Here is a 16356-nt window from a genome sequence, read left to right on the forward strand (position 1 = left end):
TGATGCAGATGTAAATAAATCGGAGAAATAAGTCGATGAAATGTGATCATATTTAGATTTTCCTTGATTCTTTTGGACAATGCATCATTTGCGGTTATCTCTTTATATGTACCTGTGCGTTCGACCCCAAGTGTGTGTTATGTTTCCAATATTGAAAACCATACTAATCCAAGTACTGTGTTTCAGGGAGATGCGGATGCCTCCTCTCCAATGCAACCATTCATGGCAGTCCATGCAGAGCCAGAGGTATGGATACTGACTGTTCCATCGAAATAGATCATCACTAGTCGAATACTTGTCGTTTGATTGTTGCACACAATGTTTAAATCGTGTTTGGCTATTGAGATGTACCTGTGTGTTCGTCCTCACGTGTATTTTATGCTAACAATATTTTGATACATAGTAATGAAAGTACTATGTTTCAGGGAGACGATGGAGCCTCATTCCGTGCTGTCTATGCGGATACTGAAAATATAGTCGTTGCAGCGCAAGAGGAAGGGAGGACATGCGGAAACGAATCGGAGCTACAGCGTGCAGATGTTGAAGGTCGAGTCAAAAAAGTTGCAAAGAAAAAAAAACATAAAAAGGTTAGTTACAAACAGTTCATAACTTTAAAAAAATGTTTGTGCTGGGAACTATGTTATGTTTTTTTCCAGTCAATTCTACTACACTCCATCTTGTGTTTAAACTGAACATCCCTTTTCCAATCTCTCCTCCAGTTACCCGTGGGTGTCAGAACTATACATACACAGACAGTGAAGCGAATGAGAGATGTGGCTTGCCAGACCGTGTACACTATGGAGGAACTATTAATTGAAGCGAGGCGTGTTCAGGCTCGAGATGCTCATGTCCAATGGCCAGAACATGAATTAACTGTGTTTGGAGACTACAGCAAAGTTGCATTGGACCATAGCTACAGTGCGACCGCACCACCACAAGAAGATGTTAATGAATGTATTGAAGATAGCTCTGAAGTAGTTGCAGATCAATTCACACAATCTACACCCGCCAAAAATTTGCCACCCAAAAACCTGTCCACATTGTTGTGTTCTCCCATCAATGTTGAAGTAATAGATGTCGAAATGACAGAGAATGAACCAGCCGCAGCATCCATAGACGCATCAGAACTTGATATCAGCGATATTACTTTCCAATGTGTTGAAATCTCCACAACGTCACAGGCCTTAACAACGTTGACGCAGGATGACAGTCTAATGAAAGAGAGCAAATACATTGTATTCGACAGTTGTTTGATGGAAATTATAAGTATGCTGAAATGTGTGCATTCCATTAGAGGGAAAGTATGTGGGAAGCCATTGATTAATGTGACTCGTCAAATAAAAGGCAGTAACGTCAAAATAAATGCCGCCTGTAGATTAAATCATAGGTTCTCATGGTCTGCACAACCGATGCTGGGGAAACTGCCAGCAGGCAATCTACTGTGTGCAGCTGCATCACTTTTTAGTGGCTCCAGTTTTAGAAAGTTAGAGGCTTTCTTTCAGTTTGTGGGACTCCATTTCATTTCTAAAGCGCTGTACTACATATACCAACGTGATTATCTGTTTCCGGCCATTAGTGATGCTTGGAAAATTGAACAATTGTCTCTAGCAAGTACATTCAAAGGCAAACGATTCAGGCTAGCCGGCGATGGACAGTGCGACAGCCCTGGATTTTCTGCCAAGTACTGCACCTACCACTTTCAGGACATGGATAGTAAGAAAATGGTGAGTTCGGTGGTCGTGCAGGTAACACAATGTACATCGTCAGTGGCCATGGAGAAACTAGGATTTATAAAATCAGTGGAATATCTACAATCAAGGGGAATGCACATCGACCTCATAACCACGGATAGACACATTTCAATTGCCAAGACAATGAGAGAGCAGTTCCCACATATTAAACATCAATTTGACGTATGGCATCTTGCTAAATCAATCAATAAGAAAATCTCGGCTGCAGGGGAAAAAAAAGGTTTTGAAAGTATTTTGCAGTGGTCACATTCTATCACCAACCATCTTTGGTGGAGCTCAAAAACTTGTGAAGGGTCAGTGGAAATACTACTTGAAAAATGGCGGTCACTGATGCACCACTGTACCAACGTTCACCGCTGGACAGCAAATCAACATTTCCACCAATGTGAACATGGCCCTTTGTCCCCAGAGGAGGCACAGAAGAAGAAGTGGTTGATTCCATCTTCACCGACACACAAAGCCATTGAGAAGATTGTTTTCGACAAAACTCTATCAAGAGATTTGGGAGGACTGACAGAATTCTGTCACACAGGAGATTTGGAGGTGTTCCACAATATGTGCCTAAAGTACAGGCCAAAGCGCTTGCATTTTAGCTTTCGGGGCATGAAACATCGCACTCTACTAGCGGTCTTGGCCCATAACAGCAATGTCGGACGTGAACAATCTAGGACTAGGGGTAAAGTAAGGATGCCTCGCTACACTAAGGTGTTTTCAAAACGAAGTAAGCAATGGGTGATCAAACCAGTCTATGATGAAATGCAGTTCGACTTTGTGAAAGGCCTTATTGTTGCTGTGTTAGAGAAGCACAGATATGGGATTTTGGACGTTTCTGTGCAGAGCAGTGATCCATTGCCACCGAACATTGCGACTGTGCCATGCCCACCCGAAGCACAGCTGATTGTGAAGTACAAATCCCGGTATAAATAATTGCAATACGATTGTCTTTTTGTAAATAAATGTTATTGTACAGTGTACCTGTAAACCTAACCCCTACCTTCACCATCATGGGTGGCGAACAAGCTGGGTGTCATCTTTGAATTCTCTCTATTCACCTCATATATGTGTATGTATATATTTTTCTCATGTCTCATCTCATGTAAATGTAAATGCTGCGCACTGTTAACGGAGGGGAGGCTTGCGTATTGCAAATAATAAAACAAACAAACAAACAAACAATAAATCTCACTTTTAACTCAACTCCTGTGGTACTTTATACTTTCCCTGACCTTCCGCCAAAAATTAAATGTCTCAATTTGGGCTGCAAAGCTCGCAGACAACGGGGACAAAATTGGGGCACTTAGAACGCGCCAGCCAAGCGGGCCGTGGCATTTGGGAGAGAAGCCAGTTCGTATTTGCACATTGAGGCGCACTACATAGACGGATTCTAAACTTCAAGTTCTCACAGATGCCTATACTATGTGATGTTGCAAATAAAGAATGCGAAGGACAGTGCCCAGATGAGGCCCACAAGTCGCACTGGAAGTATAAGGGTCTATTGTTTTTTGACCTTGAGACAGGGACCATGCCGAAAGAACTACATTTGAAGGGGGTGCGCAATAACGTAAGAGACGATAAGGCAGAAAATTCAGAAACTAGACCGAGTTTCATTTTAGTTCAGTATACGAAAAATCGTTGTCAAGAGCACGGCACGTTTTACAGACTGCATTACGAAGAGACACAATGGAAATTTCAAATATAATGTAAGTAAATCTTTACACGCTTTTATACCGGAATGAAGATTTAATGAATGGATGCATGAATAAATGAATGAAGAGCTAGGAAAAGCAAGGAAAACGTGTTCGCAGTGGGCACATGGGCATGCAGGTCCACTGGTCTCACCGATCTCGGTCCTTGGCCCAGCCACTTTTCCCTGCACTGCCTACCTGCACTACGGGACTGTCTCTGTATCCTTCAGCCCCTTCTCCCGGCATTTACCTTGCACTTGCCACCAGCTGGCCCTATTATTTAATTTGTATTCAACTAACCATGTACAGCACTTTTCCCCCCCTCTCCCCTTCCCCATGTACGATCAGAAAGACACCTGGCCAAGTAGGATCGTTGTCTGTCTGCCCTTGTTCCCCACCTGCCTCGTCGCGCCTAGAAACACTGTCGTTTTTCATTGTGTGTTGGCCTCGATTTATTTCGTTACTTTTCGCATTGATTTTAGAGCCGAACATACTCCATTGAACTATCCTTGCAAGCAAATAGTTTCTGATCGGCTGTAATAAATAAAATAAGTAATATTAATGAAGATCGGCTGGCGAGACTAATTATAATTTTTTTGTTTTCATAACAGGTATTTGCTCCCCTTCTGCTACTGCCATCGGTTTGAGACACCAGCAGATGGCTTTTACAGTAGACACCTGCAGCTTCGTGTGAACAACTGGAGCACACTAACAATTTTATGGGACGATCGCCAGGGGCCCACATGCCCTTACGCTGTACTAGTGGCTAGAAGCAACATATCAACCTTTACGATGGACTAGTGCCTAGTTGATGGAACAGCCTTGCGGTTCACCGTGCTTCCAAAGTGCTTCTTTTAACGAAAAGCAACACACTGTGTACCATGGCGGATACAGATAAAATAAAATAAATGGCTTTCGGAGTTCATATGGCAGTTGCTGAATATTCTCTAAACATTTAATGTAAAATAAATGTACTTTACCAAATGTACCGTGTTGCTGTTTGATTTTAAAGTACAGTTTCATATTCCGAATTGTGGCGCGCTGTGTTGTGAGATGGTCTGTGTTGGTTTCCGGGTTCTGTGTGGAGTCGCGTAGAAGACGACTGGGCGCGTTTGCCTACGCAGCACAGTAACATCACGGAGAGAGGCGGGGAATATGAATGTTTTGATAATGTCAGGCTCAGGGGCGGGGGAATTGATTTAGTGTCTCAAAAGCAGGTCAGCCAGGGCGATGGGGGAAAAGATAGGATTATCAGAAAATGGCGGCTCCCTGGTGCTTGTTTTCGCGTGCGTTTAATGGACGAAAACTCGGGTAAGGGCCATAGGAAAGTTTTCTAAAATCGAGCCACTTAGGCTTAAAAAAACATGGCCGACCCGTAGGGACAATAAACATTTTTACTAGACCATTAATTTCATAAAGTTGCATGCCTGTGTGAAATAATGCCTATAATCAAGTAACTTTATCACAGTTGCTTTTGTTGCAGTACAATAATAAAATCCTAAGCTGTTTTAGTCTCATATCACCATGCACTATGGTACTTGGAGTCTTCCCTTTATAATGGGAAAAGAAAGAGCCACAGCCATGCTCATTTAAAAGAAATATGCTGTTCTGTTGGTTTATAGTGATTAGTATATTAAATTGCAAGTGAGTTCTATAAAAAAAAAAGGCCATTTATGTAGTTCTTCTCGCCAAAATATTCACAAATAATTGTATCTGTTGTGTAAATAGAACTGTGAAACAATGAGGCCAAGTGCCTATATTACACAGTGGGCTCAATCCAAATTTCAACGCTTGACCAAAGTGTGTAATCCTTTGTAACTCGATTAATCTCCTTGTGCCTTAACTTCCAAAACTGATAGTCCCAAAAGGTGTTTTACTTCAGTATGCTCTATTTTAAAAAGTCCGCATTTTTACTTTTTGGGGTTTTTTTGGTCCACTTTTTTTACAGCCCAGGCTTATTTGTTGTTTCCGTGCGACCTTGCCAGCAAGTTCACATCGCGTATCAAAACATTTGCTTGCCTTATTATAAAGATTAAAAAGGTGAAGTGGTTCCACTATCATCCTTCATCACGGTCTCAGTCAGAAAAGACTTTCAATCAAAGGTGTATTTTACCTCAAGTCTCCGCCGTTCATGATTGTCATCACCAAGCAGGCGTCAGTTTTGGTTTGGAATGCATAGGCCAAAGAGACGATAAACCTACTGTGGACTTTTGACAGAATCCTCTTCTCCACCATAGCACCCTATAAATAAATAAATAAATAAAATAAATAAATAAATAAATAACTGAGTCAACCTTTGCGTGGGGGAACGTTTCAATGCCATGGAATGCTTTGTGGCGCGATACAGTAGCTTGAATATGCACCAGACATTCTAACAACACAATCGTTATAGTTCACAGTGCAATTTTCAAAAATGCTTAAATTTAAACATACACCAAGTGCGTGTTGTATTAAATGCAGAGGCAATAAATCCAATTTACCAGTCCAAATTCAGCGGCGTAAAGGGCACCTCTATATCCCCTGTTGTGTAAGGGAATAGGTGCACTATTCCTAGACTCCACAATTGCTCTAAGGCCTGACATAAGTGTCTGGGTATCAGGAATCTTAGAGGGCCCTGACCACATTTGGCCAAATGAAGGTCCAACTTCATTTTGTTTTATGCCAATGTTACCGTAATTAGGCAGCAGGGACCTGTTAAGTTTACACTTTTGTGTAAATGGGTCCCTGCAGTCTAATTGTTCTCGTTTGCATGGCAGAGTACAAAAGGGAAGAGTAAAAAGGAGGTGTACACACTTGTATGCCAACCTTTTCCACTGCTTGCCATGAAAATGAAGTAAGCATTGCCTGCCTTGTACACATGGATTCCTATGGACTCCTATGAAGTCTCTGCTTTTTACTAGTGTAAAAAGCAGGCAGACTGCATAGGAATCCACTGCATTTGCACTAGTATGAAAATCCATGCTGGCGCAAATGCTATAGTATTTGTATGGCAGAGAGGGATGGGGCATTGGAATAATAGCTTACGATCCGCTCCTCCTCTCTACCAAACAAATGAGTGAATATGAGACATGACATAAACGAAATGAACATTACATTTCAGAGAACTATAAGATCTAAAGGTTGGAATTCTCTGATAATGTCTTCCAATGGATTTTAAACACAATGAGGGTGTAGTATGTTAAGTTATGGTAATAGGCTTTTATACTGCACCAAATAAACATCGTAGTAGTATCAGAGCACCTAGCCTTGTCCGTGAAGCGGCTTCATTTGCTTCCACCAGGATATCATACCTGAAATGAAGCGGGTCCAGTCTTCTAGGTTGACTTGCTAGGTTTTCTACCAGCTTCATAAGTAACTTTACAAGCATTTCATAAGTTACATTTAAGTAACATAAAGGACATAAAACACTGGAGGCCCATCACCCAGGCAGAGGGCTGACCAACTGACCAGGTTAGAACATTCACACATGCATTCCAACACTCAGGCATAAACACTCCACATGACATCACAACATTCCTTCTGCACAGGCAAGTCATACACAACACATCTCCCCCCTTTACATTTGCACATCACACACAACAAAGCGCTATACAACACACCTCCCCTCTCTTTCTAGGCACAACACACCCGGAAGACTAACAACACACAACTCCATTCACACCCGCACAACCATTCACGCCGACTCTTATCACCAGGGCATAGATGGATCATGTGACCAACACTCTACCACTCACAACACACCCGATGCACTGGCCAGGCACACAGAGACCAACAACCAATGTCACTGGAACACTCTGGACCCTGATGAGGTTGAAACGAGTCATGAAAGAGCACACAGAACAGCCACACAACTGCCTGTATGCAAAGAAACAAAATAAATATGGTACAAGACCAAAAACAAAATTTAAGTATATGCGTGACGTTGCATGACCATTACCACAGACATGCCCAACCTAAACCGGGGGCGCTACCACCCCACACACATACCTCAATATACCATGCATGACATTACACCACAATCATGCCCACACCAAACTGGAGGCGCTACCACTGGACACCACACTTTGAAGCGCTACTTCACCAATACACTCTGGCATACTACACATAGGACCAAAGGCACTACCCCCAGTAACCTCATCTGGTGAGGCGCTACCTCACCAATATCCTTGTGGAATCGCATCCACACCCATACAGAACATTGAAACTGATGCGTTACCCCAGATAGCCAAACAACATTTTAGGCACTATATATCCCAGTAACCACACTTGAGAGACGCTATCTCCCAAAATACATCAGTGGCAAATTGAAACTGAGGCGCTACCCCAGATAACCAACAACATTGGAGGCGCTACCTCCGCCACATCCTCGAGGCTTATTCATCCACACCCGAACTTATGAAGAAATAGGAGGAACAACCCCCATCTGACCTATCGCCCACATCAAGAAAGGAATTCCATACTCAACATCATACATCACAATCACGAATAATACATTTCATGTTGCAGTGCTCTATACATTTACCAAACAGGTGTATACACTCAAACATAATAGATGTTATGAGCGAGCCCAATCCAACCCAATCCTAACAGTCCATGTCGCGACTCACTGTCGTAAACGCTGAAAATCCTCAAAAGGTTATGTCTAATCTCTAAAACAACAGATGTCATGAACTCCAACCCAAATCCAATCCTAAAAGTCCATGTCGCTTATACACGAGCTAAAAGCTGAAAATCCTCAAAGCATTAAAACTAGTAGTAGTTTCATCCAGCAAAACATAACCCACCCATCTGACCTCACACCCATAGTGCATAGACATGCCCACATTCCCATCTAGAACTACATATTTCTTTACATTTTTAGAAATAGCATAAGCGTGTACAATTCACTTGTACACTAAGCAACACAACCAGAGCCTTGCCAAAAGATAAAAGGATATACCCTGCTCTTCAAATGCAGAACAGATGGGGATCCCCGTTACAAATCCACTGCGCTGCTCCAATGCCTCCTGACCAGAGCGAGTTCGTATCAACACGAGCGGCGCAGCATGTCTGCCTTTACTTCTTGCCAGATTTGTATTGCCCTTCGATCGATGCCGATCTGTGGATGACTCTAGTTGCCCCTGATGCGGGTTTGCTCGAATGCATGTTCGTAGAACAGTGCATGTTAATTCATCGACCCCTCCTCCCATGGTAACACATCTACATCGCTTCATAATCTGTCCGTAGAAATAAACGCCTCTCACACGATAGATCCATGGCAATGGAAATCCAGCAAATTGGTGAGACACAAGATGCGAGTTACCCAGATGCTCTCACGAGAGATTCTTTAACTAACCCCCAAGCCGACGCCTCTTCTCTTCCAGGTTACGCCAGGCAATGTACTTGGATACTTTACTTTAATGTTACGCATCACCGTCTGTGAAGCAACGGAGCACCCGCCGCGTAGACCGCAACAGGTAAGAGAATCCAGAGCGCTGGAACACACAGGCAGTTCCACCAACTCCCTCCATCTCACCATGACGTCACCATTCATCTGTGGCTACATGCTAACACGGACCGCTCCAAGCCCAACCCTCACCAGTACCATGCTACCAACTTTGGGCATAGAGCACCACTGGGCACCCACCTGCAACACTTTTTCAGGACGATAATCCTGTGGGGACCTGTTAAGACGGATTTCTGAACTCTGTCCTGGTGGCGCAGAAGTTCAGAAGGCCAACCTAATTACTTGGAACAGGGTAACCTCTGGACAAGCCAGACCAATCAAGGTAGCGATCGCGCCGGTCAAGACTAGGTCTCAAGAGGGGTGAGGGTGACTGAAAGCCCGCAGTGAGCACACAAAGCAAGAGCGCTTACAAACTACTCCAAACAGTTGTTTATATCAAAAATAGATACACATTTATTATAAGGCCTTGAAACTAATAACCACAGTAAAAGCAGCAATATACAACGATATTAAACCAACACATACACTATCCACCCAATATATATACAGAATACACAGTTTCACAGCATTAGCAGCACGAAATATGTTATCCACCTGCAGGGGAAGGAAAACAGGCAGTGCGAACCAATGCGTGTGATATGTCCGCCTTCTGAGGCCCCTAACTAGATGGTAGTCCAATCCCTACGAAGAGTGGAGCCTAGCGCTCAAAAGTACCTGCACACGCCGGTGCCAATGGGCAGAAGGTGAAGCTCTTCGGAGGACGTTGGACAGCTCTGTAGGGTGCCCTAATGAAGGAGAACACGGTCCGCGACTCTAGCGCAGCCTCCACTGTGAGGCAGAAGTAGGGCGCGAGTACGGACAAGGGGAGCTGTATTTACAGCGGGGAAAAGCAAGGGGCACTGCAGGAGGGCGACCAGATCCTAGCTAATCTACTCACCGGTCCCCGAAGCAAGCAGGCCCGAGCTTCTCCTCGATAGATGCAGCTTCTGGCAGGTTCTGAAGAGCAGGGAACGTCTCGTCGTCGTGCAGAGTAAAAAGACGTCCCGATCGAAGAATCCTGCACAGTTTTGTCGCCACGGCAGGGCAACGGAACGGCCAGGTGTATTCAAGCCAAACGAGCACCGTTCACCTCTAGCTTAGGGTTGCTAAGCAAATGAAGCGTGTGAGCGTGCCCCGGACTCAGAATACCACCCAACCTGTCGGCGATTACAGAGCAGGACTCCTTAGTAAGCTGGTCAGTCAACTGGATGGCCCAGAGACACTTCCGAAGGCTTACGGCAGGAGTTGATGAAGGTGCCGGGAATAGCTGGTCCTGCTATTCCAATAGGTCGAAGCGCCAGTACAGGCCTTCTTGTTCGATCTTAGGTGGAAAGGGCTTCACCGGACGACAGCAATGAGGAGCAGAAGTTCTTCAGGGGGTCACCAGCGATTCCTCGGTCCAGCCTCGTGTTCGCAGGATACTTGGCTCCTGTATCCCTGGGTTCGTAAGAACTCAGGAGATCGACATGGTAGTGGTGTTTCCAGCTCCCTCTTATCCACGGTTCCCTTCGCGCCAAAACGGAGGGGAGCCAATGGGAGATCCGCTCATCAACACACATACCATACGTGGGCCAATCACGGACCACAGTGGTCCCAGGCATTCACACCACCCTAGACTCTCTGGCACCCAGGATGTGTATTGGGACCAGACAGCCCAGCCCACATCCTGGGGGCACTCAAACGACATGTAGAAGCCCGCGAAAGCAACCGTGTTTCGCGGGAAACTACATGCCCAAATAAGGAAGGCCCCGGGTCGCCTGACCCGGGGGAAGGTAAAGGGAGCAAGACGGACAGTGGACGAGACAAAGGAGCCTCGTGGTCCGGCCATTTTGGGTAGCCGGGCCACCCTTTTGTGTTCGCGGCAAAAAGGTGCTCAGAACGGCAAAAGGAGCTCAAAATAAACCAAATGATCGCTGCCACCAGCCCAGTCCCTGAATGACTTGCACCGATCCAAAAACCATCCTACAAGAGTGTCTAGGGTCTGTAGAAGGCTAGAGACCCAAGAAAGCTGTAACTTAGCTTACAGTGCCCTCTTGTGTCGTGTTGCACTAAAATGGCGACACGATAAAAGAAACTACGGGAAACAGCGTTCCCCGGTACTGACTGTCTTAAGGGCATGTCAGTTTCCCCGTAAGAAAGGAGCGAAAGCCCAGAGGAGTACGGCAGAAGGCTGCACTTCTCTGGCAAAGTCAAGAAAACAGGTTGAAAACAATAGCAAAAAGTTTAGGGGTTGCCACATGGAAGGAAAGTTCCCTACAATAACGAAATCTTTCCTAACACTCGCCCCTCCCAGACTATGGACAGGGGGGACTAATCCACCCCTGGATGAGTCTCTTGTTCAGGTCGGTAAAACATTCTGGACAACCCATCAGCATTGCTATGTTGGACACCTGGCCTATGCTCAATAGTGAAGTCGAAGCCTTGTAGACTTATGGACCACCTAAGCAACTTTGGATTCTCCCCCTTCATGTTCATTAGCCACTTTAACGGCTTATGGTCAGTCTGCACAGTGAAGTGGGTCCCATAGAGGTAGGGCCGCAGCTTCCTTAGGGCCCACACAACAGAGAAACATTCTTTCTCTACCGTGGACCATCTGAGCTCTCTGTCCTTAAGCTGGCGACTAATAAAACCGATAGGGTGTTCCTTACCCTTCTCATCTACTTGTGATAGTACAGCTCCTATCCCAGTGTCAGAGGCATCCGTCTGCACGATAAAAGGTCTTTGATAATCAGGGGCCCTGAGCACAGGGGCCTGGCACAAGGAGTCTTTCAAGCCATTGAAGGCCTTCTCACACTCGTCAGTCCAAGTTACCTTCTTGGGTTTCTTCGGAGTTGTGAGGGCAGTCAGAGGAGCAGCTATGGTGCCATAGTCTGCTACAAAATTGCGGTAATAACCCGTGAGTCCTAAGAAGGCTCTCACTTGGGTTTGTGTAGTGGGGGTAGGCCAGTCTTGTACTGCTTGTACTTTACTGGGGAGAGGCTGTATCCTTCCTCCACCTACTTCATGCCCAAGGTAAACCACTGAGCCTTGTCCAATCTGGCATTTACTCGCCTTTATGGTCAAGTGGGCTTTCTGAAGAGCCTGGAGCACAATCCCGAGGTGTTTCACATGGTCTTCCCAGGTGGCACTGAAAACTGCTATATCGTCCAGATATGCAAGACAGAATTCGTCCAACCCATTCAACACATGATTCACAAGCCTCTGGAAAGTGGCAGGTGCATTCTTCAATCCGAACGGCATTACCCGGAATTGGTAAAGCCCGTCGGGAGTTGAAAATGCTGTCTTCTCCTTGGCATGTTCTGCTAAAGCTATTTGCCAATAGCCCGCAGTCAGGTCAAACGTGCTGAGGTACTTGGAGGCACCCAAGGTATCCACCAGCTCGTCAGTTCGAGGCAAGGGGTGAGCGTCTGTCTTGGTGACAGCATTCAGAGCCCTGTAATCCACGCAGAACCTCAATTCAGAAGTGCCTGCCTTTGGAACCAATACCACAGGACTGGACCAAGGACTACTAGAGGGTTCAATCACCCCAAGGTCTAACATCTTGTTGACCTCGGTCTTAATATAAGACCGTACTTTATCTGACATCCTGTATCCCCTACTTTTGGTAGGTACACTGTCTCCTGTGTCAATGTTATGTTTGCACCAAGGTGTCAAACCAGGCGACTGTGAAAACAGGGGGGAAAACTGCCTAAGCAAACTTTTCACCTCAGCCTGCTGATCAGAAGTCAGGTGAGGGGCCACTCGGACACCCTCAACGGAGCTATCTGAAGGACCGCTTTGGAACAGGTCGGGAAGAGGTTCTGACTCCTCTTCCTCAACGTCTGACGCCAGTAGCAGTGCTGCGATTTCGACTCTTGGGACGAAAGCCTTCAGCCTATTTACGTGGAACACTTTTGGAGCCTGTCCAGGCCTTCCAAGGTCCACTAAATAGTTCACCTCACCCAGGGGCTCCACCACTGTGTAAGGGCCTGACCATTTGTCCTGTAAAGCGCGAGGCCTTATAGGGTTCATGATCAGGACTTGCTGACCAGGGGTAAAGTGAATTAAGGAAGCTTTCTGGTCGTACCAATGTTTCACCAGCGCTTGTCCTGCCTTCAACTTTTCACTAGCCAAGCCCATCAGGAGTACCATCCGTTTTCTGAGCCCTAGCACATAGTCAACTACATTGGTAGTAACAGGGGGAGTGGGCATCTCCCATCCCTCTTTGACGATGGCTAAGGGTCCCCGTACGGGATGACCGAACAGAAGTTCGAAGGGGCTGAAGCCAACACCCTCCTGTGGTACCTCTCTGTAGGCAAACAGCAAGCATGGTAAAAGAAGATCCCATTTTCTTCTCTGGGGCTCCTCCAGAGCCCCAATCATGCTCTTTAACGTTCTGTTGAAACGTTCCACCAGACCATTGGTCTGGGGGTGATATGCAGAAGAGAACTTGTAGGTGACCCCACATTCTTTCCACATAGCCTGCATATACTTCGACATAAAGTTGCTGCCACGATCTGACACAACTTCTTTAGGGAAGCCAACCCTAGTAAATATGCCGAGTAAAGCTTTTGCAACTGACTTGGCAGTTACAGTCTTTAATGGGATGGCCTCAGGATACCTGGTTGCATGGTCGACCAGCACCAGGATAAACCTATTGCCTGAGGATGTTTGCGGGTCAAGGGGACCAACGATGTCGATCCCTACCCTTTCAAATGGTACCCCCACAACTGGGAGCGGTACCAACGGAGCTTGGATTGTCGCGCCAACCTTACCAGACAACTGGCAGGAGGCACAACTCCTGCAGTGACTTTCTACTTGCACCCCCATCTTGGGCCAGTAGAAGTGCATAGATAACCTTTGCTTGGTCCTCTTCATTCCAAGGTGACCAGCAAGGGGAACTTCATGCGCCAACTGCAAGAGGAAGGGTCTAACAGAAAGGGGAACCACCAACCTCCTATGGTCTCCTTCTGTAGACTCTGTGGGCTCACTGTACAGGAGTCCACCTTCCCAATAAATCCGATGCTTCCCAGGAGGTTCACCCTCAAGCTGGGAGCAGGCCTGTCTCCTTAGGCCTTCCAGAGATGGGCACTCACGTTGGCCCTTACTGAAGTCGTCCCTATCAGGACCTCCTTCAACTAACAAGTCTTTTAGTTCAGGATGGTCGTTGGGGTCGAACACTTCAGGCATCGCCACCTCCTCGTCAGGCTCGGGCGATTGACCAACTCCCTCCACCGCAGTGGTAGGCGAGCTCGGGGGAATATTCTCTTTCCCCCGTCGGGACTTGTTGACTCCTTTCGCCTTGGGTTTCCCCTTCGGCTGGGGCGGCGTATTGGACTTGGCCAATGCTGCCCGTGCTTGAGACCGTGTGTAGGGTCTTTCGGCAGTGTCTCCTACGAGCCCTAGATCTCTGAGATCATTGCCCAACAAGACCTTTCCCGGGACGTTTCTCTGAATGCTCACTGGAATCCTAACTGCTGTACCATTTAAAGTTAGATTAACAGGGATCACGGGAAACATACGGAGGGGGCCGTCAGCCAACTTAGTGGGCATCAGAGGAGCTCTGGCAACTTCCTCTGAGTCTACCAAGGTAGAATCCACTACAGTTCGACTGCACCCACTATCCCTAAGAGCTGGAGTATCCACTCCATTGATCAGCACACTGTCTTTAAAGTAGTGCTTGGTATTATCCGGAATCCTAGCATACGCCTCTGCGACTTTAGGCTCCCAGGAACCCAGGGACACTAAAACTACCTCGGCCTCTATTCCGCTGGGAAATGAGTCTGAGGAGAAGGATGCTCCTGTAATCTCTTCTTCCTCGTAGGAGGAGAAGGCCAGATTAGCGGAGTGGACCCCCAAAGGTCTAACCTTACAACGGGGATCCCCCTTCACATGGTCAGTTGCTCCACAAGAAAAACAAGCCCCATTGGGTCTGTTTACGTAGGGAGGCTTATTGTAACCAGAGTTCTGTTTCGGAGGCGAACCTCCGCTACCCTGTGAGTTCTCGTATGGCTTACCCTTATTTTTCTTTTTGTGGCTCTTTTGGGAAGAAGATTTAGCAGATTCCCCACCCTCCACATCTTTGGACTTTTTCCCTTCCTCCTGCTTACCAGGATGAGTTTTGTCCTTATGGGACACTCGATGTGACACCCATAAGTCTGCTGCAATGGCCAGCTTCTTAGGATCTATCTCCTTCGAATCGGCCAAATGCTGCTTAAGCTCCGGGGAAGAAGAAGCAAAAATGTGTTCCAGCATGACCAGATTGATCATGCCTTCGAAGGTAGAAACCTTATAACCTTCAACCCAGCCAGTTAAGTTTTTCAGGGACTCAGCTACATACGACACCCAAGTACCACCTTCCTTTTTCTTATACTCTCTAAACCTTTTCAAGTATTGGGTCGGAGTCTTCCCAAACTTTAAAATGAGAGTCTGCTTCAACATTGCAAAATCAGCGCGCTCAGCCTTCGACATTTCCATAATGGCACTGCAACCAGAATGGGGCAGTCTGCTGAGTAACCATGCAATCTTATCCGCATTATCAACCTCTTGAACCTCGCATGCATACTCAAACGCATTTAACCAGTCCATAATGTCATTTCGTTCCTCATACACACTGAGCAGATCTTTTGGAAACCGTGGATGAGAGGAAGCCCCAGAACCATGTCCAGGACCCTTGGACCCATTTGCGAACTGAAGCTTGGCCAGTTCCAACTGGTGATCCCTGTCTTTTTGTTTTTCTGCCTGGTCGATTTTCAGTTTGGCTATGCTGAATTCAAGCTCCTGCTGCCTAAACCGCAGCTCTTGCTTCTTGAATTCGAGCATAGCCTCCCCATCAACACTGGCAGAGGAAACGTTAGACATTACATCCTCCCTGTCCTCGTGGTCGTGATGGATCAGTGCAGCGGCAGAACCGTCGGTTCTGCCAGTGAGAGCAGCCCCACCACCTTCTGCACTGTCCTCGGAAGTTATAGCGTCAAGCTGCGCTTCTTGCCACGCCACGATTCTCTGGATCATTTCCAATTTAGTGCCTTGAGAGGAAACCCCTCTCTCCGCACACATCTTCTTCAATGTTTCAGATTTCGAAGCATTCAAGGTTAATAAAGTATTCGTTTCCATACTGTTGATAGGACTATGGCCTTTTTAACGTTATATTCAATACTTTACTGCGTGTCCTGGTTGGAATAACCTGAAAACGCCTTAGCTCGTGCGCAACACTGGATACCTTCAGTCGTGTCCCACCGCTGTACACCAATTTGTTAAGACGGATTTCTGAACTCTGTCCTGGTGGCGCAGAAGTTCAGAAGGCCAACCTAATTACTTGGAACAGGGTAACCTCTGGACAAGCCAGACCAATCAAGGTAGCGATCGCGGCGGTCAAGACTAGGTCTCAAGAGGGGTGAGGGTGACTGAAAGCCCGCAGTGAGCACACAAAGCAAGAGCGCTTACAAACTACTCC

The 16356-nt window shown here is 46.4% G+C and overlaps 1 protein-coding gene across 1 annotated transcript in view; it reads right to left on the reverse strand.

Moving 5' to 3' along the window:
- GRK1 (G protein-coupled receptor kinase 1) overlaps positions 1–16356 on the reverse strand; it is a 957106-nt gene that overhangs the window by 823839 nt on the left and 116911 nt on the right. Inside the window, exon 2 of the mRNA XM_069637128.1 lies at positions 5550–5677. Within this exon, the coding sequence (XP_069493229.1) occupies positions 5550–5677 (128 nt within the window). The remainder of the gene's footprint in view (positions 1–5549; positions 5678–16356) is intronic.

This window comes from Ambystoma mexicanum, chromosome 7p, assembly GCF_040938575.1.
Source record: "Ambystoma mexicanum isolate Mex_15411 chromosome 7p, UKY_AmexF1_1, whole genome shotgun sequence".
Taxonomy (NCBI): Eukaryota; Metazoa; Chordata; class Amphibia; order Caudata; family Ambystomatidae; genus Ambystoma; species Ambystoma mexicanum.